General features: G+C 34.8%; 13 protein-coding genes across 13 annotated transcripts; 6 read left to right on the top strand and 7 right to left on the bottom strand. All coding sequences in view use genetic code 12, as the record gives it.

Moving 5' to 3' along the window:
* Positions 1-480: 480 nt before the first annotated feature.
* RAM2 (bifunctional protein farnesyltransferase/protein geranylgeranyltransferase) lies at positions 481-1,413 on the bottom strand (the record flags this gene model as incomplete). The annotated part of the gene is made up of 1 exon (XM_049408572.1): positions 481-1,413. One exon carries the CDS (start codon positions 1,411-1,413, stop codon positions 481-483), a length of 933 nt encoding a protein of 310 aa, XP_049262133.1.
* Positions 1,414-1,951: 538 nt separating this feature from the next.
* On the top strand, positions 1,952-3,199 carry J8A68_004594 (uncharacterized protein; the record flags this gene model as incomplete). Its single annotated transcript, XM_049408569.1, has 1 exon — positions 1,952-3,199. One exon carries the CDS (start codon positions 1,952-1,954, stop codon positions 3,197-3,199), a length of 1,248 nt encoding a protein of 415 aa, XP_049262132.1.
* Positions 3,200-3,243: 44 nt separating this feature from the next.
* Positions 3,244-4,638, bottom strand: YTM1 (Ytm1p; the record flags this gene model as incomplete). Its single annotated transcript, XM_049408568.1, has 1 exon — positions 3,244-4,638. One exon carries the CDS (start codon positions 4,636-4,638, stop codon positions 3,244-3,246), a length of 1,395 nt encoding a protein of 464 aa, XP_049262131.1.
* A 424-nt stretch (positions 4,639-5,062) lies between these two features.
* Positions 5,063-5,416, bottom strand: J8A68_004592 (uncharacterized protein; the record flags this gene model as incomplete). The annotated part of the gene is made up of 1 exon (XM_049408567.1): positions 5,063-5,416. One exon carries the CDS (start codon positions 5,414-5,416, stop codon positions 5,063-5,065), a length of 354 nt encoding a protein of 117 aa, XP_049262130.1.
* Positions 5,417-5,757: 341 nt separating this feature from the next.
* Positions 5,758-7,509, bottom strand: J8A68_004591 (alpha-mannosyltransferase; the record flags this gene model as incomplete). The annotated part of the gene is made up of 1 exon (XM_049408566.1): positions 5,758-7,509. One exon carries the CDS (start codon positions 7,507-7,509, stop codon positions 5,758-5,760), a length of 1,752 nt encoding a protein of 583 aa, XP_049262129.1.
* Positions 7,510-10,217: 2,708 nt separating this feature from the next.
* On the top strand, positions 10,218-12,800 carry J8A68_004590 (uncharacterized protein; the record flags this gene model as incomplete). Its single annotated transcript, XM_049408565.1, has 1 exon — positions 10,218-12,800. The coding sequence occupies one exon, from the start codon at positions 10,218-10,220 to the stop codon at positions 12,798-12,800; it is 2,583 nt and encodes an 860-aa protein (XP_049262128.1).
* A 589-nt stretch (positions 12,801-13,389) lies between these two features.
* On the top strand, positions 13,390-14,409 carry J8A68_004589 (inorganic diphosphatase; the record flags this gene model as incomplete). Its single annotated transcript, XM_049408564.1, has 1 exon — positions 13,390-14,409. The coding sequence occupies one exon, from the start codon at positions 13,390-13,392 to the stop codon at positions 14,407-14,409; it is 1,020 nt and encodes a 339-aa protein (XP_049262127.1).
* Positions 14,410-14,456: 47 nt separating this feature from the next.
* Positions 14,457-19,370, bottom strand: NUP188 (Nup188p; the record flags this gene model as incomplete). Its single annotated transcript, XM_049408563.1, has 1 exon — positions 14,457-19,370. One exon carries the CDS (start codon positions 19,368-19,370, stop codon positions 14,457-14,459), a length of 4,914 nt encoding a protein of 1,637 aa, XP_049262126.1.
* A 289-nt stretch (positions 19,371-19,659) lies between these two features.
* On the top strand, positions 19,660-20,964 carry ERG12 (mevalonate kinase; the record flags this gene model as incomplete). The annotated part of the gene is made up of 1 exon (XM_049408562.1): positions 19,660-20,964. One exon carries the CDS (start codon positions 19,660-19,662, stop codon positions 20,962-20,964), a length of 1,305 nt encoding a protein of 434 aa, XP_049262125.1.
* A 94-nt stretch (positions 20,965-21,058) lies between these two features.
* Positions 21,059-22,045, bottom strand: J8A68_004586 (uncharacterized protein; the record flags this gene model as incomplete). Its single annotated transcript, XM_049408561.1, has 1 exon — positions 21,059-22,045. The coding sequence occupies one exon, from the start codon at positions 22,043-22,045 to the stop codon at positions 21,059-21,061; it is 987 nt and encodes a 328-aa protein (XP_049262124.1).
* Positions 22,046-22,246: 201 nt separating this feature from the next.
* On the top strand, positions 22,247-22,669 carry PPT2 (holo-[acyl-carrier-protein] synthase; the record flags this gene model as incomplete). The annotated part of the gene is made up of 1 exon (XM_049408560.1): positions 22,247-22,669. The coding sequence occupies one exon, from the start codon at positions 22,247-22,249 to the stop codon at positions 22,667-22,669; it is 423 nt and encodes a 140-aa protein (XP_049262123.1).
* A 77-nt stretch (positions 22,670-22,746) lies between these two features.
* On the bottom strand, positions 22,747-24,336 carry GUA1 (GMP synthase (glutamine-hydrolyzing); the record flags this gene model as incomplete). The annotated part of the gene is made up of 1 exon (XM_049408558.1): positions 22,747-24,336. The coding sequence occupies one exon, from the start codon at positions 24,334-24,336 to the stop codon at positions 22,747-22,749; it is 1,590 nt and encodes a 529-aa protein (XP_049262122.1).
* A 976-nt stretch (positions 24,337-25,312) lies between these two features.
* J8A68_004583 (uncharacterized protein) lies at positions 25,313-26,329 on the top strand (the record flags this gene model as incomplete). The annotated part of the gene is made up of 2 exons (XM_049408557.1): positions 25,313-25,333; positions 25,964-26,329. The coding sequence occupies 2 exons, from the start codon at positions 25,313-25,315 to the stop codon at positions 26,327-26,329; spliced, it is 387 nt and encodes a 128-aa protein (XP_049262121.1).
* Between the last annotated feature and the right edge of the window lie 414 nt (positions 26,330-26,743).

Raw genomic sequence — 26,743 nt, 5'->3', positions numbered from 1 at the left:
GACCGCCCAATTCGTTAAAACTTTTTTCTTTACTTTGCGTCACTTTGGCCTAGTTAGTTAGATCTTTTACCGCAAATTTTGTCGATTTTTTTGGCAAATTTAAGGTACCGAGTTCGACCCAGACATAGGTCTTGTTTTATTTAACTTAAAAATGAGCCAACTAGCGGATGCTTCAGCTATTTCCATCACAACAGAGACTTAAAATATTATTCATTTTGTTCATTACGATGAAGATGTTGTGTTTTACCTCAGAATTTACACTCATTGAAAATTTTGTGGGGTAAAGAAAAAGTGTGGACTTGAAGAGTTCGAATGATAGACAAGAAAGATATGCATATGTATTCCATACAAATACATGTAATACATTAGTAAAGCAAAATTCATATTCGTATTTAAAGTTCTAAAAAGCTATCGTAACAAAAATTAATCAATTGTATAAAAAAAACACCCGGTATGTTATTACAAAACATTGATATTTAATCAAACCTTCAAGGCTTGAATAGTTGATTTTTGATATTCCCAAAATTTAATTCTAATTGGATCAAATTTATCTTTCAACAAGTCATAAATTTCAATTGAATCATCATATTTCTGTTGATCTTTATAAATCTTTGCCAATGTTTCCAAAGCAAAGGAACTTTCAACTTTATCATTAACCAAATCGACAAATGTTTTACAGAATTCTTCCAAATTAGAAATATCTCTATTAAATCTCAGATGAATTCCTAATAAATAATTCCAAGTACTTGGATTTTGAGGTGATTTTTTAATGGCATCTTTTGAATATTCAATTTCTTTATCAATTGTTTCTTTATCAGTTAATAATTTTCTACTAAAGAATAAAAAGAATCGATGAGACCAAGCACTATTGTTTCTTAAATCAGCATTCATAGCACCTTCAACAAAGGCTAATTCTCTTTCATCATGATATAAATCAAATTGTTCAACTAACCACTTACGATAAGACCAAACATGATGATTCTTGGGATCAGAATCTAACATTGCTTCCATAATTGGGAATTCACGATGAGGATCAAATTTTTTAGAAGAAGATTCATCAGTAATTTCCAATATTCTTTTAATTATTAATTGACGATAATTCCAAATTTGATAATTCTTTTCATTATCAAGAGCAATTTGTTCACACCAATCTAATTCATTAAATAAATCATTATTAAGTTGTTTAAGAATATTAAAACGATATATCCAAATAGTATAATGAGAAGCTAATAATTCAATTCCCTTTTCAGTAATTGCTAAAGCTCTTTCAGAATATTCTTGATTTTGCATCATGGCAAGTAAAATTCCCATTACATTTTTATATTCTTCATCATAAAGAATTTGACAAAGTTGAGGTTCCTCGGTGTTTATCTTTGCAGGAACAACATCTGAATAATCATAAGTAGTGTGCATATTGCTTGTTATATTTGGTGTTGTTGTTGTTGTTGTTGTTTGTATTGAAATGTATAATTGATTAATTGGTTAAAACGTTAAAGAAAGGGGGGGGGAATGGGGGATGGATGAATATATTATTTGAAAAATGTCACCTGTTTCCAAAGAAAAAGATTAAAGAGAGACAATTTAATACAAGCCGCACCAGAAAAAATAATAATTAAAAAAAATGCAACCAACCAAATTAAACTAAACAAAATATTTTTTCTCTTTCCATTCTGATTTGAAATTTTTCTGGGTATTAATATTAATTAATTCCTGGGGGGGTTGATACGAGAAACCATATATTCATAACCATAATAAACTGATCCTTCCTTCTCCTCAATTGGAACATTTTAATAGACCCTGCATATGAAAAGAGTACTAAATGACTGTGAATCCTGATATTCAATTAATGACAATAACTTCCATCTTTTGTCTAATTGTTTATTTTATACTATCATCATTATCATCATCATCTCAAATACCGTTATTAATTACAATATTCATCTTTTCAAATATGTTTGGACGTACAGATCTATTCAGAAATATAGCCAACTTTATTATATCATTAAAAGCGACTACTACTGCTCCTGTAAGATTCAATTATCCTGCTTTTAGAGGTGTTAATCATAAAAATTTCCAACAATTAAGTGAATTTCAAAAGGTTGAAGTTTTATCAGCAGTATCTTCACTTCGTAATTATTATCGAGCTTCCATATTACAATTAGATAGAAGAAGAAAATTATTTAAATTAATGACTTGGAGACAACAACGATTATGTGAAGATGTTGGATATTTAAATAAATTAAAATCTATTCAAAAATCCATTCAAACAAATCTGGAATTTACTAATGCTGTTGCTGATCATGTCATCGATACTTATGGAATCTCATATAAAGATTTTAATTTGATTGATAACAATAAGAATAACAATAACTCTAGTGTATCGTCAACAAACTATAGAGTCCTAGAAGCTTTGAGTCATTATGTACGTGATTGGGAATCTCTTGAAAATATCGGCCAAGAACTAATCCCAATATACAATTATGTCTTGAAACATTTAAATAACATTATTCCTGAAGAAGAGAAATCTACCACCTGTCTAATATTCCCGGGATCAGGATTGGGTAGAATGGCATATGAATTTGCCAAATTAGGCTATGGGGCAGTTCATGCAGTTGAATTCTCGGGGTTAATGAGTACATTTGCCCAATTTAACTTCAGTCCTCAAAAATCTTCTTCCTACAAAATATTTCCTTATGTTCATAACAATTCAGATTTCTATACAACTAAATTGCAATTAAGAATAATGAATATTTCCCTTCCTGGTGAAAAACCAGACAACTTCCACTTACATCATGATGACTTTCGTTATTTCGAAATCCCTAATCCAGAGAAATATTCTCAAGTGGTTGTTATTTCAATCTATTTCTTAGATACTGCAGAAAACTTAATGGAATATTTAGATACTATAAAGAAATTGACTGGTCCAAAATTAAATAATTCCATAAAACGAGGTTATTGGATTAATGCTGGTCCGTTAAAGTATGGTACTGCAGCCCAAGTTGAATTAAATGCTGATGAATTGACGTTGATGCGAAAGAAGACTGGTTGGTTAGATTTAGATTCTGTATATACATTAAAAGACCCTTCAAGTGTGGGTAACGATACTGGCCTCGTGGGTTATGTTACTGATACCCAAAGCATGTGGCAAGGATATTATGGATTGAATATGTTTGCAACTGCCCGAGAGGAGAATAAATGATAACTAGATTTTCTATAAATTACATTTTATTTATTATATATGCTCTATTTAGAGATTTCAGTACCCTTATTGATTTGGATCTTCTTATCTTCACCACCACTAATAATACCGATTTGATTATCCCAACAAACATCAAACACCTTAGCCTTACTTCCATCTTCCCTAGTGATAGTATATAATGATTTTTCTGCTCTCACATCCCACACCTTAACTGTTCCATCATGTGATGCAGAAGCAAACATATTATCATTGTATGGAGATGCAGTTAATGATACTACGAAATTGGTATGACCTACTAATTTTGAAGTTGTTTGTTCGGTAGTTGTGGCATTCACTCTTGGATCATGTAAATTAATATGACGGGCAGAAGATCCAGTCACTAATAAATTTAACCTTGGTAATTGTAATATTGATAATAATGAATATCCCGTTGATCTTGTATCTACACATCTTGAAGTAACGAGATCCCATGTTTTAATCGAATGATCTTGAGAAACGGAATATGCCACGGTAGAATCTTGAGAATCAAATATCACACCTTCAACCGGAGCAGAATGTCCTTCCAAAAGAGCCAACGGAGAACGACGTCTGATTGATGCATCTTGGAGTGCCATCTTTCTTCTTTTCTTGGAAGAAGTAGAAACAACATTAGAATCATACTCCAAAGGTTGAATCGATTGCATTTCTTTATAATTAGTAGACCAAAATCCAATAGTTTGGTCATATGCTGCAGATAAGATACGATTTGTTTTGAATTCAACGGCAAGATCAACAACTGGCGCTTTATGTCCTTCTAAAATAGCCAAGGTTTTCCCTTCTTGTGGAGTCTCATCATCATCTTCTTCTTCAATATCATTCTCTTGCGAGGTTTTCCATAATCTCACTTGTCTATCATTACCTGCAGATACCATTCTGGTTGGTGAGATCCATTTAACGGCTTTGATAGCTGCGGAATGACCCACGTATTGTTTTTGTACCTTTCCTGACATATTATATGTACGTACAATCCCATCATATGACCCTGACAATATTTCCGGTTGAGTTAATGATAAATTTGATGAAAGAACCGATGCCGAGTTTGGATTTATTGAATCAAGTGAAGATATCCAATCATCGTTATTAAATGAAGCTAAGAATGAAGGTGGTAAAATTGCTCTTGTATATTCAAGAGTTAAGAATGCTTCATTAGATAATCCATTCTTGGTTAAATATTCTTGAATTGAAGTTCTTAATAAAACTCCATCAATAAGGAAATCAAATGGTATGACTTTATTTTCATCTTGATCTTCATTATCTTTTTCTAATAAATGATTTACAACTTCTGATAAACCAAATCTTTTTAATGAGACAGGAACAAATAATGGAGAATCAGAGACTTGTAATGACTCATCTTCTTCATTTGTGAAGAATTTTATCTTGATCTTATTCTCTTCTACCATGCTTTCAATTTTAGTTGTGATGTTCGCTAATATAGCTAAATTTTGCGATGAGATGACTTGTTGCAATTTTATAGATTGATTAAATAAATTTATTTTTATTTGAAAAATTTTGTCTCATCTCACATCGTTGTCACGTGACTTGGGTGTACACGATGATTTTCAATATTGTTCGATCTTTCTTCATTTCATACCGGCTGTTTAACTTTATGTTGAGGCGATAGTCCTATGTAGTTGTAGATATTTCACTATATATCCTATTATGTTTACAACCTCTGCTAACCTTAGGGTGTGTGTCCTTTTTTACACTTCATCGTGCGGCTCCGAATTAGAATAGTACTTCTACAGGAAGGTTAGAGATGGGTATATATTCTATTTAAATATGATAAATAATTAAGACTAAGTCTAAGTATACTTTCATACCTATTCAAAAAGTGACAGTGAGATTCAATTTGTTGGCAGGATCTTCATTCTCAGTATTTTTCTTTTTCTTATTGAATTGTTTCAAATTTGGTAAAGAAGAAGTTCTTACTGCAATTCTTCCAAGTAATCCAGCAGTTTTAATCCCCGTCTGGACAATTCCTCCTGATTCTTGTTGTTTCTTAAACCTTCTTGTAATTCTTGATTTATGAACTTTTGTGATTGAATAGTTATGATTTTGTTTTCTTGCAAATGGAGAAAAATCAGATATATAACCTCTGGTGAATAATGATTTCATTGTCCTCTTTATTCGTTTCCATTTCCTTGCTCTGGTAATTCGTGGAGGTGGTAAGGATCTCATATTTTGGTGGGTTTTGCTGTAACAGTAGTGTTAATAAAGGTGTAGAAAAGGGTGGCAAAGATTTTTTGGCTGCGAAATTTTCTTGTGTGGAAATTCACCAAGATTTGCAACAGCATATCAAAAAAGTGCTTCAGAGATGTTAGGGTCCCCTAAGTTGTCCCTGGGCATTACTTTTCAAGTTTAATATTAATTTGAGCAGTTCTTGAGGATAGACATTCTTTATCCGATCTGTTACTCGACTTCCTTGGCCATCTCGAACTTGGTTTCAGACAAACAATGGCAAATATCAATTATTTATTTATATGAAAACAATATTCTAGCTACTTAAACTACTTAAAAATCTATTCGGAAAGCCATTTGACTTGATTGTCAATGAATTGACACAATTCATTCATATCCGTTTTCTCAAAATATGAAAATGATAATTGCTCAACACATAGTATATTGTTCATATGATTCCATTGTTCAAATTCAAAATCAATCATAGCCAATTTTTGACGGTCATCCTTTTTGATGTATTTGGGATATTTTATATCTCCATAAACTCTATGTTTTAGTCTCTTTTGTGATTCGTCATACAAATCTGACCTTTCCATATACTGTAGTGGATCTAATTTGGGATAATTACAATGTATTGTAAATAGCGGATTTTCATTATTATTATGAAACTTCTCATTCAGTAAGGTTTCTAGAGTTTTGATTTGTTCGTCTAATGACTTCATTTTGATTGTTGATTCTTCTTCTTTCTCGTCTCCTTCATTGTACCCACCGGAATCTTTCATTATTGGTTTAACTACTAACTCTTGAAACAACTCATAGTCAATCACGGGATTTTTTTGACCCATTGCAACTCCATGATATTCTCTCTCTTCATCGAAATACCCAAAAGTTAAAATAGAAGACTTTACTTGATAATAAGTCTGTTTGGTCACCATGGCAGCTGCGACATATGTGTCTTTCTCTCCTTCTCCTTGTTCTCCCAAGGCAAGCAATTTGTAGAATAAATTTGGACCATAAATATTATAAAAGAGTGACATCAAGATTGTTTTTCCATGCGTTCGCTTATTGATTACTAATTGACCAGATTCTGTTGACATGTCAGCAATTGTCCCTTGTAAATCATGATAAGGGATCGATTTCTTATCTTCTTCATTGTTAATGTTGGAATCTTCATTGGTTGGGGAAAATAATGGAAATCTTCCATATCTTACTCTTTTCAGTTCATTTATTTCAATATCAGCCAATTCATAGAACTTGGGTGAAACAGTTCTTTTCCAATAGTCGGGCCAAGTTATCATCCCATAATATTTGTATAACTTACTATCAAAGATTGAATCAGGGTTGGAAACTGGAAGACTATCGGAATCTAGCATTAAGATATGTTCAAATGAAGAAATTGCCAATGCTAATGATTTGAACTGAAAGCTTGAAAAACTTCTTTCCTTCATCACAGTTTCACCCAATACATCAGGAAGAACCACACATTTAGCTTGTAATGGGGGTAATATCTTGTTACAAAAATCAATCTCTCGTTTATAGTCTCGTTTTGTTGGCATGATAATTTCAACAGCTAACTTTGACCCAGTTTCTCTTAACGAAATTATAGATAGGTAGGAAAGCCAAGAGAATTTTCCACCTCCAATTAGAACAATTCCTTTTGAGTTCTTTCTATAAGTTGATTCAGCTAGTTTTGATGGTAAATCCTCAACCATTCTCCGATGCTTTTCTTTTAACTCTCTAAATACGGAGTCAGAAATGGTAGCCTTGGATAATAAAACTTCCTTTGTATCCACTGCACCTTTTAGCTGATCTTCTTTTTCGACATATTGTATTGCTTTTGTTATATCCGCGGTTAATTGTAGTCTATTTTCATCTAAGATATTGAATATACGGTTCCAATACTTATGTGATATTGATTTGTCATTATTCATGAGTATAGACCCAGAAATTTGTTCCATTTCTACATCTACTTCATCATGCTTCAATGTCTGCAATTGCATCTCTTGGAACAACTGTTCGCTATCTACAGTGATAGGAAGATCTCGATCGTTGTCATATTGAAATTGGTGCGAGGGTGGACCAAGTATTAGCATAATCACTATGATAAACACGACTATCACTCTTATTCTGTTTCTGGGTAATCGCTGAACTGATTTGTTAATTTGCTTCATTGTGTATCTAATCATTAAGGCGATCTTTCTTGAGAAGCTAGAAACCTGTAGGCAACCTAGTAGTTGGTTTAGAAATTCCATGTGGGTGGGATTACATTCATATATAAGTGAAACAAACCCTGAACAGGAGAAGATAGAAGAAGAGATTTTGTAGCAACGTGCTGGGTTTCATTTATGATAACAACAATAGGACAACCTTTGAACATGCAAGAGCCATTTGAAAGAGAAAAAGGCTTACGGCTGAATTTTTGAATTTTTTGTTACTTTATCTTTTTTGATCTTTTTACAGTTAGATTGTTGAAATAAGGCTTTTTTTTTTTTTTTACAAAAAATGGTTCAAACTTTATTAAACTATAAAAAGTTAACCTTATATACACTCATATATACGGAATAAAGCAAACCCGCTAAAAACGCAAAATTGTAACCTTACATTAAAAATGCATTTTACCTTTCTCATTAACGTGATATTTCTTCTCTTCTCTCTCTCTTTTTTTTTTTTTGGTTTTTTGGTTTTTCATAATTATATAATTCTTATTAGTGTTCTAAACCTATTTGAAATAAGCTAGGCTTAATCATCGAATTTATTTTTTAATAAAATTTTCATTGTTCATGAATGGAAGAATACAAAGCGAAGGTATCCTTGCAACCTTTATTCTGAGTAAGACAATGTGATTGTATCCTTTATATATCATATCCAAGCTAATTGTCACGCGATAATTATCGAATACAATCTGGGAAGAAGATTTAATTGTTTATATTGCTTGTTTGTATTAGTTAATTCTTTTAATTGTCATTTTGTGTCAAAATTGTTCAGGCGTTGTATTCGATAGGTAAGAAAAGTATGAACAATAAGTGCTGGAGACAAAAATTCTTCGAGTTACAAAGAAAATTGTGTCCGCCCAACTCGAGACAAGGGATTGTAAGTTGAATTGTTTCATTCAGTGGCGACAGGGGTACAATTGTACTAATGTTTATTCCAAGGAAGAAATCAACTGAAACTGTTGTAGGATGTAATCCAAGGTCCGATATGAAAGAGGAAGAACAATGAAACAATATAACAAAGAAGTGCAAGCTTCATAAAAGAATACACAGGCTATGCCTATAACATAAATAAGGGAGAATCTGAGTATCCTGATTCTCCCGTCTACAAAGACCATAATAATAAAAAGAACAAACATAAATATAAATAAGGGAGAAGCTAAGTATCCTGGTTCTCCCGACCAACAAAAATATAAATGGATCTGATTATCCGGATTCTCCGCATTACCCGGACATCCGGTAGTGGACGAATAAAAGAAAAAGATTTTCTGAGAAAGAAAAAGAGCCTATATTGAAAACTAACGAATAATACAACAACCATAATAGATGATTATTATGCATCTATTAACTCTCTAAAATATATCTGTGTTCTCTGAACTATAATTTCAACAGAAACAAGTTTGGAACACGGAAATCTGTCCATCCGCGCTTGGAATTGCTTGAAAAAAAAAATTTGGGAATTGACACGACTTTACAAGTCAACCAGCAAGTTAAATTGTAGTTCAAAGTTTCTGTGGGAACTTTTATAAATAGTATTCCATGGATGTTCAGGAAGACATAGAAAGTAATGAATATTGACTTGCTTTCCCTTCGTACTCAATAAGAAATGATTCTTGTAGCTTATTTCTCTGAAAATGGTGCCACACATTTTAAATTTTAGTATCATTTTTTGCAGCTATTCAGATGAAAATTACATATTCGACGAGTAATCTAAAGTTGAATTTTCGCTTGCTCATCGAAAACCATGTTGCATACCTCCAGTAAGAAGGCTACTACGTGACATGAAACTCCAAATCAAACAGGAGAAGAAAGAATTCTTTGCCATTCAAGATGCTAATCTTATGAGCTAAAATTTTGCGACCGATATTGTGACAACATTCTTCAGAGGTTCCTACTACGGGACCTTAATTTGAAAGGTAGGATCGTTCTTTCAGTTGGATAGTCGAATAGTTGAATCACAATTTGATGATTTCAAGAAAATATTAAACTTGCTTTCGGCTAGATCTAAAAAATAATTTTCGCCATTCACACGTCATTTCTATTTTTACAATTTTAACTACCAGCTAATGTAAAACGAATAATTAACCATTCGTTGACATGGATGATTCGGGAATATTCGTGTCATGAAAAAGCATACAAAACCAGGGAGGCAGAGCTGATCAAGTAAGGCTAAAAACTGATCAAATGACATAAACGTCACTGGTGACGCGTGGATTGACGAATTGTTTCGAGAAATTATTTTTTAGTTTTTAATTTTTTCTTTTCTTTTTTTTCTTCCGGTTTCAGTATTGTGTTCTGTTGCCTATTGCTATTGATGATCAAGCCTTTTACTCAATTTGGTGTACATTTGAAATTCTTATTGTTTCATCAATACGTTTTGTACTCCCCTATAGTTGTAACAACTGTTCTTGTGTTTTAAAAGTGTCAGATTTGTTATTATTTTTGTTTTTATTTCATTTTTTTGATCTACACAGGTACAATACCAGGTCATCGATTACCATAAAACGTCAAAAATATAAAGTGTACTTCAACCTTGTCATAAAGTATTCCTTTTAGATTTTATAAAATTCAAATAGATTAAAACGAGAAACATGGTTGCTCCTAGCAATGTCTCAACATCTACTGTATTATCAGCATTGATTGCCAATCTGATAGTTTGTGGTATTTTCATTGCATGTTTCCTATTGTTAAGATTTCCATTCAAACGTATCTATAGTCCTAAATCATCATATGATCTTGTCCCCGAGGAAAAGAAACCAGAACCGTTGCCCAAGGATCCTTTCAGTTGGATATTTATCCTTTTGCGTAAACCAGAAACTTTTATCTTACAACAAGCTGGTTTAGATGGATTTTTCTTTTTAAGATATCTTAAAATATTCGCCTTTTTATTTTTATTTGGTTTATTAACATTCATTATTCTTCTACCTGTGAATGCTACAAATGGTAATGGTAATCAAGGATTTGATCAATTGTCAATTGCAAATGTGAAAGATCCTAAAAGATATTATGCTCATGTTTTAGTTGGTTGGTTTTGGTATGGTTCAGTCATCTTTGTTATTTATAGAGAATTGTTCTTCTTCAATTCCATGAAGAATGTTGTAGCATCATCTCCCAGATATGCCAAAAAACTTTCTTCAAGAACCGTCTTGTTTCAATCTGTTCCTAATGCATTGCTAGATGAGAAACAATTTTTTAAACTCTTCAATGGAGTTAAACGGGTTTATGTTCCAAGATCAACTAAAGAATTAGAGAAAAAGATTGAAAAGAGAGCGGAGCTTGCAAATCAACTCGAACTTGCTGAGAATAAACTTTTGAAAATGGCAGTTAAGAGACAATTGAAAGCGGAAAGGAAGAATGAAATATTGGAACCAAGGGATGAAATCAGTGCTTATGTTCCTGAAAAGAAAAGACCAAAGGGTAAGATGAATGGATTCTTCTCTAGAAAAGTTGATATTATTCGTCATTGTCAAGAAGAAATTCCAAAGTTAGATAAAGAAGTTAGGAAATTGCAAAAGAAATTCAGACGCTCTACTCCATATAATTCTATTTTTGTTGAATTCGATAATCAATATTATGCCCAATTAGCTTATCAATCTACTGTTCATCATAATCCTATGAGAATGAAACCTTGCTTTATTGGAATTGAACCAAGTGACATTCAATGGTCAAATTTACGTTTGTTTTGGTGGGAAAGAATAGTGAGAAGGTTCCTAGCATTTGCAGCTATTGCTGCTGTTGTCATATTCTGGGCTATACCTGTCGCATTTGTTGGGGTTATTTCTAATATCACTTATTTGACTGAAAAAGTTTCTTGGTTAAGATGGATTCTAAACTTACCACCTTCATTATTGGGTATTGTCACAGGTATCTTACCAACTGCGATGTTAGCCATTTTGATGATGATCTTGCCTATGTTTATAAGAGGAGTGGCTGTGGTTTCAGGTTGTCCATCGGTTCAATCAATTGAAATATTTACTCAAAAGTCTTATTTTGCATTCTTGATGGTTAATGGTTTCTTAGTTACTGCTTTGGCTTCATCTGCAACCGCAACTGTAACTAGAGTTATTGAAGAACCTACTTCAGCAATGAGTATCTTGGCAAGTAAGTTACCTTTGTCTTCCAATTTTTACATTTCCTACTTAACTTTACAAGGTCTTTCAGTTGCTGGTGCATCGTTGCTTCAAGTTGTTGGATTATTTTTGTATTATATTCTTGGTGCTTTGTTTGACAATACAGTGAGAAAGAAGTGGTCAAGATTTAGTGTCTTGGGATCTATTAAATGGGGTACAGTTTTCCCAATCTTTACTCAATTAGCATGTATCACACTTACGTATTCAGTTATTTCACCACTTATTATTTTGTTTGCTTGCGCCATGTTCTTTTTAATTTACATTGCATATTGTTATAATTTGACATATGTTTTTGTTGAAAGTCCTGATGTTAGAGGAATGCATTATCCAAAGGCTTTATTCCAAACTTTTACCGGTATTTATATTGGTCAAATCTGTATGTTGGGTATATTTATTGTTGGACAAGGGTGGGGTCCAATTGTTTTGCAAGCTATTGGATTATTAGCAACTGTTTTCTGTCATTTACATTTAAAAGAAGGATTTGATCACTTGCTTGAAGAAATCCCAGTAGATTGTATGAGAGCCCTTGATGGTGTTTCTGATACTCCATCATACAGCGGATATTCCGAATATGAAGAAAAGGTTCTTAGACCAAGAAGAAAAGTCCAAGAACCCAGACTACAAGAAAGTGTTGATGAAAAGAAAGGTGGTAGTGTCCATTCAGAAGATCTTGAACTGAATGAAGAAAGTTACCATGTTGGTACTACTCATGTTCCACTCTTGGCTGATCGAGATTTCAAGAAATTGGAGTCAAAGAATCCAATTATACGTTTCTTAAGACCGGATATCTTTTTAAATTTCCGTCACACTAAAAGGGTTTTACCAGTTAGTTATAATATGGAACCTGAAGAAGAAGATAATAAACATGCTTATGATCCACCAGCAATTTCAGCAAAATGTCCAAGTGTTTGGATTCCGAAAGATAAGATGGGTCTTTCTGATATTGAAATTGAAAGATTGAAAGGGATAGTTGATATTAGTAATGAAAACACAGCCTTTGATGAAACGGGTAATTTTACATTCCTTGATAAACCACCAAATTAGATTTCTATATAAATTTATAGTTTTATTTATTTTGCAATCTCAATAACCCATAAGGGTTTCTAGACAAATCTTAGTTTTATTATAATAGTCCTTGTGTAACAATGGATCAAGATCTGATTTCTATCTTCTTTTTCTGGGTAACAGATCTAGCACCGTTGCAGACAAAATGTGGGGTTCTTGGGAGGGGTGATCAGGGTTTGCTCGGGATAAGGAAAAATGAAAATACATACACCACCTCTGCACCACCTCCACCATTTTTCACTTTATTGTTCATTTTGTTCTCTTCTCTTTGATAATATAAAGTAAATATTATCCAAACACTGATGACATTTATGATTTATAAAAGATCTTGTATTTTGTAAAATGTCAAATGCCAATATTGAAATTGTACTCTAAATTAATTAATAAATTATTAAACCCACTTAAATTACCAAAAATGAGTTTTTCCGATAGCGAAAGTGATTTATTGTTCCTCGGTAACCAATGACCCCATAATGAAAAAAAAAAAAAAAAATTTCATGCCCCCATTATATTTTACAAAATATAAAAGACAAACCCATTCCACCGAAAACGATTATCCTTTACAAGAATGTTAACTAGGAGATTAAGAAATATTTCTTTGTTATCGAAACAAACAATCAAAATGAGTACTAATATTAATAGTAATGCATTAGCAAGATTATCTTTAACCCAGAAACATATTAATCCTACCAGATCTACTTGGACCCATGGTAGAACAATCACTCATCCCAACATCTCCAATGTTAATCAAGGAACTAAATATACTTCTGATTTTAAGAATTATGCTATTGACCAATCTACAGGTAAAGTCTTATCTTACTTTCATGATATTCCCCTTGAATTGGATGTTGAAGCTAAAGAAGCAAATATGATTGTTGAAATTCCAAGATGGTCAAATGCTAAATTTGAAATAAGTACAAAATTACCAGCTAATCCAATCATTCAAGATTCAAAAAATGGGAAAGTGAGATTTGTCAAGAATTTATTTCCTCATCATGGATATATTCATAATTATGGTGCATTCCCCCAAACTTGGGAAGATCCAACAACGGAACATAGTGGGTTGTTTGGTGATAATGATCCTTTGGATGTATGTGAAATTGGATCGTTAATCTTAAAGACTGGAGATATCAAAAGAGTAAAAATATTGGGATCTATTGCTCTTATTGACGATGGAGAATTAGATTGGAAAGTTATTGTTGTCAATGTTGATGACCCATTGGCAAATGAAGTTTATGATGTTCATCATTTAATCACAAAATGTCCTGGATTATTAGAAACTACTAGACAATGGTTTAAGGATTATAAATTACCAGATGGGAAACCAGAAAATACTTTTGCATATAATGCAGTTTTCAAAAATGCTCGTGATACAATCGAAACTATTCAACAATGTAATAATAGTTGGAAACAATTGGTTCTAGGGCAAATCAAGTCTGATAAGAAATTACCTACTACCACCAATGTTACATTGAAGGGAACACCAGGTTATGTCAAAGATATTGGTGTTTCTTTAGATAACCCATCCAAACCAGATGCTGAAATTCCAATTGCAATTCAAAAGAATTACTTTATGGTAATAGAATAAATGTAAATAAACGTTATATTTTTTAGAAGGTTACAATACATCTATACTTAACTAAAAAAATCCTTTAAATCGCTAATCTCATTGATAATCCCCTTAACAAAATTAGCAAATGGTTCACCACCTGTTTGAATAACATGTTGTTCTTCTAATGAGCTTGGAATTATCCTAGAAGTTAAGAACTTTGGATGCTTTAATAAATTATCAAGACAATCAACAAAATCTTCAATCTTACTTTCATTCTCTAATCCGGGCAATATACTAGGAGCTTCTTCTCCACCACCCTCAATAGTAGATACAACAGGTGCTACACTTCTCCAATATTCACCAGCATTCATAGCCTTCAATAAATCGTACAAAAGTAAAATTTGACCAGTCTCAGCAATAAGAGCAGTGGATATCTTAATTGAGGAAGAATCTCTTGACCAGCTTTCGATACATGTTTCAATTTGTTTGCTATAAAGTTGGAGGGCGACGGATAATTCTGGAATGATAGATGGTCCAATTTTGAACAAACTGGTTATAATGATTGGCAAAATTCCATTGATCCATAAACGATGATATTGGGATCCATTGCTGATACTAACACCACCTGCTCTTAATGTACTTGAGATAGGACTTTCAAGTAAAACGACAAATAATCCCGACGAAGCAAACTTGTCTGCAATCACATCAACACTCATAAGCTCCAAAATATACATTAGACTCAATTGTGCAAATATAAGTTCTCCATTCACCTCAACAGAATGAGAAAATGAAAAAAGGTTCAATAAAGATTTAATTGTTCCATGCTTGTTTACTAATAATGACATTTCATTCTGGAAATTTGTACTAGAACTTACACCAACAAACAGTTTAAGAATTGATAATATTAACATTAAATCATCTATCCTCTCATTCACTTTGGTTACTTTACTTGATTTGGGAGCATACAAATCGTTTTGCAATTCAATTAATAATGTCTTTGTTCCTTGGCATATTATTAATTCAAACAAATCCCTAAATAAACTAAAAGATTCCGTTAACAAAGATGAATCCTTTTTAATCAAACCCAACGAACAATAAACTACCTTTAGCAACGGTCTATAAAAACCCTTGGATTCAGCCAAACTAGAAATAAAATCCATACTGCCAGATGATAATAACGTAGAAGCACTCTTGATAATTTCAAATACTCGACTCTTTGTGGTAGATTTGGCTCGAGAATAGAAGGTATATATCAAATAGAAAGCTAATTCAACACGTTCGTGATATATAGACTGGAAAATTTCAGACGGAATACCTTCACAAATATCCAACTTTAATAAATAATCAACAAAGTCTAAAATTCGTTCATCAAGAGCACCATCAAACTTACGACAGAAACAAGTGAGAAGCGCACCAAATGATTTTGCACTGGATATTTGAGCATCGACATATTGGAGATTAATACTTGTTGCAATAACTTGTTCTCTGATTTGGGGCCAACCAGGCTCATTTTTAAATAACGCATCCATCAAGGCTAAATTGTAAACCGAATTAGTTCCAAATCGATTTCTCTTGGCTAACCCAGTAGCAAACTGACTTAATTTAAGAGTTGGAAATAAGCTCTCAAAAGATATCAGAACATTGGCATGCAACGATGCCTGGTAATTTTTAACAGCAAATTTAGTCTTTGCAATCTCAATAAAGTCATCTGAATTAACAAAATTAATTATATTCTTTTTGCATTCCTCATTTCTCGTAGCAAATAAATGTAAAGCTAATATTTCGGTTATCTTGGAAACTAATTTCAATTCGTAGCAACGGCTAATAAAACTATCTGACGAATCGGGAGGATCTGATATTTGCAATCTTACTCTTGAAATCAAAGTATTTATAAACTCTATGTCATTTTCATTTTCTTTAGCTGTTGTCCACGAGTTGCATGCCAATGAAAGCGCATCTACCAAATGAATACTGACCGAATTTGGATAATATTTAATATCACGGATATTTTTCTTAAGGATCTGCAATAATGAAATCTTTGTCTCGACTTTTCTAGACGAATGTTCTGACTTTGTGAAATCTCCAAAAACATCTCTACCACTAATAAATAACACGGAAAGACCGTCTTGTTTACCACCCATCACGCCACAGATAAAATCATACAATGAAATTTTCAACTTGTAATCATCAAATGAATTATCAATGTCCGTGGCTAACGAATGCATTAACACCTGGGCACAGTCACGCCCCAAATTCGACAATAACGATGGCTGCTGTTCGTCTAGCCAGTTAGCACTAGTTAAACTAGTTAGCAAATCCAAAATATCCTTTCTTATTGATTCAAATTGTGAATAAGATGCTACTAAACTTGGAAGTTTTGAATACAAATTTCTTTCAAATGCAGAAGGCTTGTAGCTAAGGGATGAACGGATCGTAATAATCAACTGGGAATAGGATAATGCACATCGGATCCAACTATCATACCAAAATCCTGAGACGTCGATCAATTCATATACTTGCAAAGTCTCCAGAAGAGAATCAATCATACCGAGAATTGGTGAACATGCTCTCGAGCAATCACTATCCGTCATTAAAAATGCATCCAAAATGCGAGCGGAAGGCTCTGCGAATACTTTGGTTACCTTTTCTTCTGGTTTGCTGTCTTCAGCAACTCCATGAACTGAGGCCAAAATTGTAGAAAAAATGTCCAAAATTAAAACTCCCATCTCCAATTTTTGGTGAACCAGAGAGAAGCGACAGTATGTGAAAGTTTCAAATATACTAACCAAATGATTAACAAACTTCGATAAAATCGCCGCTTTAGATTTTTGAGGGTAATCTTGATCTAAGGATAAACAATTCTGAATCAATGCATCCACAAATTTAACTAATGAAACTGTAAAGTCGTAACTTCCACTTACCATTTCTATAGAGCCAAATATAATGGAGGCGAATCCCTCTTTCCCATTATGAGGAAAGATTGACGACTTGGATAAATACGGCCAGATTCTATACGAAAGGAATGGCATTAAATTGGTTAACAAATCAATAATTCCCAGTAATACTTCCACATTTCTTGCGTGCAATGCTTGTTCGAATAGCCTTAAAACTACTTCCAAAATATCCGAGTCGTCCGTAAACGCTGATAAGGCATCTAAAACCTTCTTTGAATCGTCGATGTTGTTGTTCAAAACCACTCTATTTAACAAACGGAGCACTTCCACAATTAAATTCACCATGCCTGGATCTGATGCATTGAACTCCTTAGAAATATTTTGAGCTATTCTCCCCAAGAGTGCCCAACCATTATATCTGTGCAAAAATGTCACCAAAACTTCTTCTTGGTTAGCGGCAGGTAATATCTTTGCCTTCGTACCACTTTTCAATGCCATTGATATTTTTTTATTTGATTCGAATGGTGGAAAAATATCTATACCTTGTGAAAGCTTTACTAACTCTGTATTTTGATCATCTATTTGGTACATATTCACAAACTCTTCCTTTTTGAATACCTGGATGTACGACTTTAACTCATTGAACTCATGCAATGCAAAGCCTCCATTTATAGAACAAAGGATAATATAAGGAGTTAAAGATAAAGGGAACTTAGTTCTAGCCAAAACAATTGCGTCGATAGTTGAATCATTTTCAAAGAACTTTTCAACCACATTTTTGGGGCAATTGCTGACGATGCTTTCGATGGCCCTGGCAACATCAGCGGTAAGATCAATTAACGGCATAGACGCAAGGATTACATTTGATAAAACTACCGAGTTGACCCGATCAAACTTTAATAGTTCGTTTAAGCGACGAATGGCATGGAAAACATTCAATTCAGCACATTTTTGATTTAACATTGTTACAATGGAATTTATCTGTTCTGTATTCAATTTATTTGAAAGATCTGCATTAATTGTAGATTCCGGATACTCCATCATAAAATAGTATTTCCTTAACAATACTATGGACCAAGCATATAAGATAACAGAATTGGTATTTGCTGGATTGGTTATAGCATCATTTACTGAAACAAAAATATTGGCATCGTTAAAATAAGAGCCATCCTTAGCATTGGAAGCATTGTCAAATGCATTTTCTAGGTCTAAAAATGCGACGGAGATAATGGTGAACAACCCTTGGAGTACTGCAAATGCCTCAGGATGACTTATACGAGGTCCGAGCGACATTGCAAAGTTGTTGCCCTTCATGAAATGAAACCATTGCTTGCAAAGGCTCTTTTCGAGAGTTGGATTTTGAACAATAATCTCGGTCAATACTTTAGATGCTTCTATGATAAATAATACCCTTTCATTGTGAACTAGTTCGTCTAATTTTTCCGATAATCCCCATGTCTTAGGATGCATCAAAAAGTTGACGTTGTCTTGGATGGAGATAATCATGGATTCCACATACGTTTTAGACGTGAAAATTTCTTTTCCAAGATTCTGAATAGTTAATGATGCCTTTGAATTACTCTTGTTGTTTAATAATTCGATCGCTATTTTGAGAATAATCCTTCTTTCTCTTAAGATTTTACTGGTATACAAAAATAATCTTTCGTTATCTAATTCTTTGTCTCTGTCATCATGCAATTTGCTTTTCAAAGCAAAAAATTCATTACAAAACTTGGGTGGTATCTTTTTACAAGTTTGAATTATTATTCTCAAAACTTCCTTTGCATCACAATGCAAATGTTGTTCGATAATTTCCGCATCTGATATGTTAACTGGAGTGACATCAGTGTATAGAACACTTCTTAATGTTAAGTCTTTTGCACTTAGCTTTTCTTTCTTACCACTTAGTTCGAATGGAGATGGACTTCGCAAAGTACCACTATTAAGCATCAAAAACTCATCCAATGCATCCAAGATATAAGGATCTTCACATGAATTGATTAACGTGAGTGCGTTGTCAAAAGTCCAATATTGTGTCGGCTGGATTGGCTTTAAAGGCAACCTATCAGTATCAGAATCCAATTGCACTAACGACTTTGTCATTGCCTTTTGGTTAATATTAATGTTATGGAAAGAGAGCTGAGCTTAATGTTTACTGTAGTTTTTTTTTTTGGAATTCACTTTTTTCAGTCGATTCGCATCATTATTGATAGACTTCCTATTTAGGAAGGATGTGTATTTGCAAGTGAAAATAAGTTAAGAATTTCTGCATTTACACTCTTTTTTTCTGGTGTTTCACCTGATGAAACCGTTTTTGAAATTTCCAAAGTTTTTCAAAGAACTTCGTCGTTTAGATTGGCAGCTTTTTCCTTTGTTAGATGATCACACTATTATGAGTCCATCGCCCTTTATTGTCAGTGCTCCAGGTAAAGTCATTATATTCGGAGAGCATTCAGCTGTTTATGGAAAGCCAGCAATTGCTGCAGCATTAAGCTTGAGATGTTATTTACTTGCAACCCCAAATGAAAACAGTGATATAATTAGACTAGAATTCCCTGATATTGAGTTGTCCTATTCCTGGAAAAAGTCTGATCTTCCTTGGGAGTTGATCAAGTCAGTTAGCCAAACCGAGAATGGTGTTCCAAAGGTGAGTGAAGAGTTGGTTCCAGAGATTACCCAGGCACTTTCCTCAATATTGTCCGATGTTAATTCCAAGATGCACCACACGGCCTGCTTTTGCTTTTTATATTTATATTGTAACCTATGTGACAATTCCACACCAGGTATGACTTTTTCTGTGAGATCTACGTTGCCTATAGGAGCTGGATTAGGGTCATCTGCTTCGACTTCTGTATGTTTGGCTGCTGCTTTGGCGACACTTGGTGGATGGGTGTCTAAGGCAGAACTAACCAACGATGATCATGTACCTAGTGGTGAGCCTGCAGATTTACATTTCATTGATTCCTGGTCGTTGATTGGTGAAAAATGTTTCCATGGAAATCCTTCTGGAGTTGATAATGCGGTGGCAACCCATGGTGGAGCAGTTATGTTTCAAAGAAGCTCTCAACCAAGGCAACCATCTGTTCGAACTGCGATTAGAAACTTCCCTCCTGTAAAATTGTTGCTTACTAATACGAAGGTGCCTAGAAGTACTGCTGAATTAGTTGGCGGGGTTGGAAAAAGACATAGAAAATATACCAAGACATCTTCCAGTATATTGGATGCAATGGGCCATTTGGCAACAGAGGCTCACGAAGCAATTATCACGCCATCTTTCGGTGAATCAGAGCATAAGAAATTACTAGAGTTGGTGGATATTAATCACGGTTTGTTGGTGGCTTTAGGAGTATCTCATCCGGTATTAGAAAAGGTTAGAATCATAAGTGACGTTCACAAAATCGGTGCTACAAAGTTAACTGGTGCCGGTGGGGGTGGCTGTGCCATTACTTTAATTAATGATAATGCTAGTGAAAATGATATTGAAGATGCTATTGTTGAATTTGAAAAAGAAGGTTTCGAATGTTTTAAAACTTGTTTGGGGGGTAAGGGTGTTGGTATCTTATATTCCGAGGATGTTCCATTAGGAAATGATACAGTCCAAGTCTTTTCTACTGAGAGATTCTCTTCGTATGAAGATCGAAACGAAATTGAGAAGGCATTGGGAGTAAATATTATTGATGAGTGGCGATTCTGGTAAATGGCTATACAAATTAAAAGCAAAAATAGTACTAATTAATTGAATTTTTCTACGTATATACAAGCTGATAGATACCCTTATAGATTTGATCCCTCTAAATACCTCTATTAAACTCTAATACTCTAAGTTCCTCCCCATTTTTATCCTTTAATCCGTGAAATTTTTCTTCAAGCTTATGAACAGGTAATGTTCTTCTTTGAGGAAAGACACCCAAGGCAAAAGGTAATGCAATCAAAGACGTAACGAAAATGAGACCGATATTTGCCAAAGTTTCCACTGCCTTTGATTTCCCTTTCAAAAATCTTGTCTTTTGCAACCTGACTAAAATCAAAGGTGGAATTACCATAATAGGGGTAGCATTAATGACTCTACTTGCTGCAGTTTCACCAACTGCATACCACGCTGCCTTCTTGGAATTACCCATCTCTTCACCCTGACTACTGTAAACTGAGATTCCCTTTTTCAATTCTTCGCTTCTCATCAAGAATACATTAACGATACCTGCCGAAACCACGGCCGCAAAGGGAACTAATCTTCCTAAAATCATTCTAGTGTTTGGCTTCAATGACTTTAATCTTGGCACCAATGCATTCAATCCTAGGGCAACAGAACATGATGCAGTTACTGCCATACTATAGTTGGTAATGATTTGTTTCGTTGTCAACGGGTGCGACTTATTTGCATTTGCAGTATTTATTGCCACATTTAAAGATTGATTGGCAACTTGCCAGAATAATGTACCAACTGTACCCAAGTTAGGGGTCAACATCCCGGCTGTCACTACCAAGTTTGATAACACACACGAAGACATTCTAAATGGAAGGAAGACTGTCTCTCCAGTATCAGGATGCAAAGTTGAATCGAGGATCTTTTTGGCACGCCATAATTCAGGAGTCATGGCAGGAATTACACCATTCTTATAGTCCCAAATCCTTCTTTTTGCAGTTTCGATCTGATGGGTTGAATTCAAAAGCATGGTTGGATCCGAAATCTCGGCACAATGCTTAACTCGACCCCAGTAAGTAGCCAAATCATACTTTGATTGCGGTAATGGTACAGGACCGGTAATTGAGGAAGCCATACTTTTGAAACAAGTCTAGTGGTCTTAAAGGTTTCAAAGATAAACTTCTCGAAAAATTGAGTAGAATAAGCCTTGAGTCATAGGCAGTGGGCAATGGCGAGAAAAATAAAACGAAAAATAAACCAAGAAAAAGAAATTTCATGACCAGATCTGTCTTTTCAGTCATTAATCCTTTTGAGCGTATCCAAAGCGACGTTAAAAATGAAACAAGTAGCAATAACAGTAGGTATTGGAATGGATATCATCAATTGTAGAAGGTTTGATCGTTTGCTTTCATTGAAAGGATCGTCGTTTGCATCAAGGCTTTCTAAAAGATTGCTCCATCCAATCCATGAGCTACCACGATTCGAATCCATAGCAACAAATTCGCAGAGGGTACAGTTCATATCTGGATCTTGGGCTGCTAAGGAGGCCGTCTTTAAGACGCTTGATTCTGAGTCTCAGAAATTGTTTCTGTTTAAGGAATGGTACAAATCTAATGATAAACGTGGCAAGCCCTTTATCTCGAGTGATAAATACGATTCCGAAGATGAGCAGTTCCTTTTGACCATAACACATGATGCTGATTTCGTGGCTGCGACTGTTTTGCGACAGCGAATTATCGATTTGACCTCGTCACTCTAAATTCATAATAATTTTATAGTACTTGAATGCTTAAAAAATAGAGATGTTATATAACTACACTTTATTAATGATCATGCTTATTCCCATTCAACAGTAGCAGGTGGCTTGGAAGTAATATCGTATGTGACACGAGCAACACCATCAACTTCGTTCACAATTCTAGATGCAACCCTCTTTAAGAATGCAGCTTCAAAAACGAACCAATCGGCAGTCATGAAATCGACTGTTTCAATGGCTCTCAAAGCGATAACTTGTTCGTAAGTTCTTTGGTCACCCATGACACCAACAGATTTAACTGGTAAAAGAGCAGCAAAAGCTTGAGAGATTTCTCTGTATAAGCCAGCCTTTTTGATTTCTTCAATGAAAATGGCATCGGCTTCACGAGCAATCTTGACTTGTTCTCTAGTAACTTCTCCCAAAACTCTAATAGCTAAACCTGGACCTGGGAATGGATGTCTCCAAACTAAGTCTGTTGGGACTCCTAACAATTCACCTAAATGACGAACTTCATCCTTAAATAATTCTCTCAATGGTTCAATTAATTTCAACTTCATGTCTTCCAATAATCCTCCAACGTTGTGGTGGGTCTTGATAGTTTGAGATGGACCTTTGAAAGAGATAGATTCAATAACATCTGGATATAAAGTACCTTGTAACAAATACTCAATTTCAGAACCGTCATGTGGTTTGATTTTAGCAGCTTCATCTTCGAAAACGTGAATGAACGTATTACCAATAATCTTTCTCTTCTTCTCTGGGTCTGTCACACCCTTTAATCTATCTAAGAATAAGTCACTGGCGTCAACAACATTCAAATTGATACCCAAACCTTCAGTTAAAGTTCTTCTAACGGTTTCAGTTTCATTTTTTCTCATGACACCGTTGTCAACATAAATGGCATGGAAACGATCACCGATTGCTTCTTTCATGATCTTGGCACCTACAGTACTATCGACCCCACCAGAAACAGCACCAATAACTTCAGCTGTTGGACCAACTAACTTCTTAATTCTGGCAATTTCAGTGTCGATGAAGTTCTCCATAGACCAGTTGGTGTTGGCTTGACAAATATCAACGGCAAAATTTCTTAATAATTTCTTACCTTGAGCAGTATGAGTGACTTCAGGATGAAATTGAATACCATAAATCCTTTCTTCTTCATTAGAAATCCCACAGTATGGAGAGTTATCGGAAGTGGCAACAACTTTAAAACCTGTTGGTAACGCATGTAATTTATCACCATGAGACATCCATACTTGTGAGTGGTCGACGTCCTTAAACAAAGCACAGGAAGGATCTTCTACATTTAAGGTAGCTGGGCCATATTCTCTTTTGTCACCTCTGGCAACACCTTTACCATTGATCCAGGCTAATTCTTGCATACCATAACAAATACCTAAAATTGGTACACCTAATTTAAAGATGTCATGATCGACATGAGGAGCATCTTCAGCGTAAACTGAGTAAGGACCACCAGAAAGAATAATACCCTTTGGCTTCCAAGACAATTCAGCAATTTTTTGAGTACAAGGTAACATTTCAGCGTATACTTGGAACTCTCTCAAACGACGGGTAATTAAATGAGAATATTGAGAACCAAAATCCAAGACCAATATGGTGTCGAAGACCTTGGAGACTTCAATTGGGACATCTTCAATGTTTTCCATGATTGCAAATGGGGTTGTATTATAGACGGATATGATGAAAGACCAATCAATAAAATAAATAAAATGAGCAACAGATGCCAGATTTTTTTTATGATGTTTCTAGAGAATATGAAAAATATGAAATTTTTAAACAGTGCTCATCGCATCTCAATTTCAAATGACTCCATTTAATAATTTTTTTTTTCATGTTGACTCTGTTATTACAATTAACGACATTGCGACATGGATGTCGCTCGAAACTTCAGGCATTTATCAATAATCTGTCCGGTTGCCAAGAGTCCTCCGTAAAGTTGTGCCAAATGAGTAAATCACAGATTGAAGAGCATCAGAAAATGTACCGCTCTGTGAAATTTTCAAAAGCTATGAATCTTGAGGAGGAACTTGGGTGGTGGGGGGTTATGATGCATCAGACTGACTCTTGTGAATAAATTAGAGAAATGTGCATTTTACAGGAGATACTTGGTTTAGGTTTTAAACAGTATTACAGTCACTCACTGGATAAAGGTTTCGCAGCACTGTTGAGATATATGCTAATACAAGACTTCTTGTATGGATAGTTATGTGTTGGGGATGCGAGCATTGTAATAAATTATTGCCCGGCGCAAGCATATTGATTAATTTGCTTTATAATTTCTAATTAGCTAACCTGGAATGAAATATGGATAGCTTCTTATTATGAATGATCTACTTCTTAGTAGAGGGGATTATTTGTATGAGTGCATCTACAATATGTGGAAATGCTTAAGAGAAAATCAAGTTGTAGTTCTGGTTCTCCCTTGATAACTTTATACAGACTTCAATAGTTTTAAGTCCACCTTGAAACCTACCACCAAACCATTTACCCCTCGATTTACACACCATTTGTCAGCATTCGTCACGTCGTCGAAACGATTTTTTCTTTTAAACCCCTATTCAAATGTTCTCCGGCTGAGTTGCAGAACATCCTCCTGGTATATCTACCACCAAATGCACCTTCATGGGATCACCACGCTTCCTCGTATGCTAAAGCTGCTGTGGAAGCTTGGGTCCAGCATTCCTTCGCCAGTTACCTTACAACTGCCTGTTTCCAATTACATGGTTTTGATACATTATTCCTTACTGCCTGCAACATTCTCATTTACCTACTTCGTACCCCGTTCCGTTTTTATAGATATTGGTCCCCACCAAACCACCTGCTGTTCGTGTTGCTGTCAATGGTATGGACTGTCTTCTCCACATTGTTGCTTAAGTTGCGGACGCCCATTCGGCTCATTCATCATCCAGTCGCCTGAATCCATCTACATTACTTTTGCCTTTTTGTTTCTTTCGCTACCTCGGTTTTATGACCGTCGCTTCTTTTGCTATGCTTGCACGCTTGTCTGCCTGCCTACTTCCTTTTGGGACTATTACGTCTAAATCCAATACGTCCTCAACCAAAATAATATATCCATTGTATGGCTTGGATTTTCTGTGTCGTGAGAACCTCATTGTATCTTTGGTTCCACAGTTACGTTTTCATCGTTTCGATGCATTGCGTTTGTATGAAGTTTGTTGCACGCTTCCCCAACTCAAGTATGGAGCGGTCGTGACGCATTCGCCGCATCCGAATCAAGAATCCTCAAATTCCAGACCCTTTACGAGTTCCTAGAGTGGTTCCTTGGTTGGCGTATATCAAGCTAATGCGGAACGTGCTTGCAGCTCCACTGCTACATTCAACACCACCCTCCCCACATACGCTGAAGCTACTGAAGCACTTCGGTTGCTAGATACCCTCCCGTGTTTACGTTTCAAGTTCCCAGATGTCTTACGAACTTTAACCACTACGGGTGCCCTTTCCCATCCCCAGAATGTCCCACTGCTAAAAGCCTTGTTCGACACCACCAAACATGATTACTTCAAGTTTTTGGCCTTCCTCGATGTTGACTGGTGGAATCTTGGTCCCAATCTTCCTGATAAATCTTCACAACGTCCCAGCCGAACCAGCCACTATATTCAAATGGATTACCCCTTCTAATGCCACCACCTTCTCAAGCTACCACACACTCAACCCCCCCCCCCCCCAACCACCCAACTACTCAAATAACCAAAAAATCTATCATTGCTGCTTTGCCTCGTTTGGAGATTTTAGATTCTTCCTTTGTCGTTCTACCTTCCTCAGCTCAAGACTAGGAGGGGGGGGGGGAAGGAATATAATATGTTATATAATATTCGTCCAAAGAATAGTTGTTGATTTATCAAAATGTAAAACCATAGAAATGACGGCGAAAGCAAGCATATTTATAGCTGAGAGATTGGATAAGTCAAGAAATGTAGAAGAAATAGTATTTGTAGTAGACGCCTTTAAGGAGTATCAACAACGCAAACACTTCTAAAGTGTTTTACCTGTTACTCTCGAGACTGGATAAGCTAAAGACCAAGTCGCCATACC

Source organism: Hemisphaericaspora subhashii, assembly GCF_019202705.1.
Source record: "Hemisphaericaspora subhashii strain CBS 10753 chromosome Unknown scaffold129, whole genome shotgun sequence".
Taxonomy (NCBI): domain Eukaryota; kingdom Fungi; phylum Ascomycota; class Pichiomycetes; order Serinales; family Debaryomycetaceae; genus Hemisphaericaspora; species Hemisphaericaspora subhashii.
Note: the sequence above shows the minus strand (reverse complement) of the source record. Positions and strands in the feature narration are given on the sequence as shown.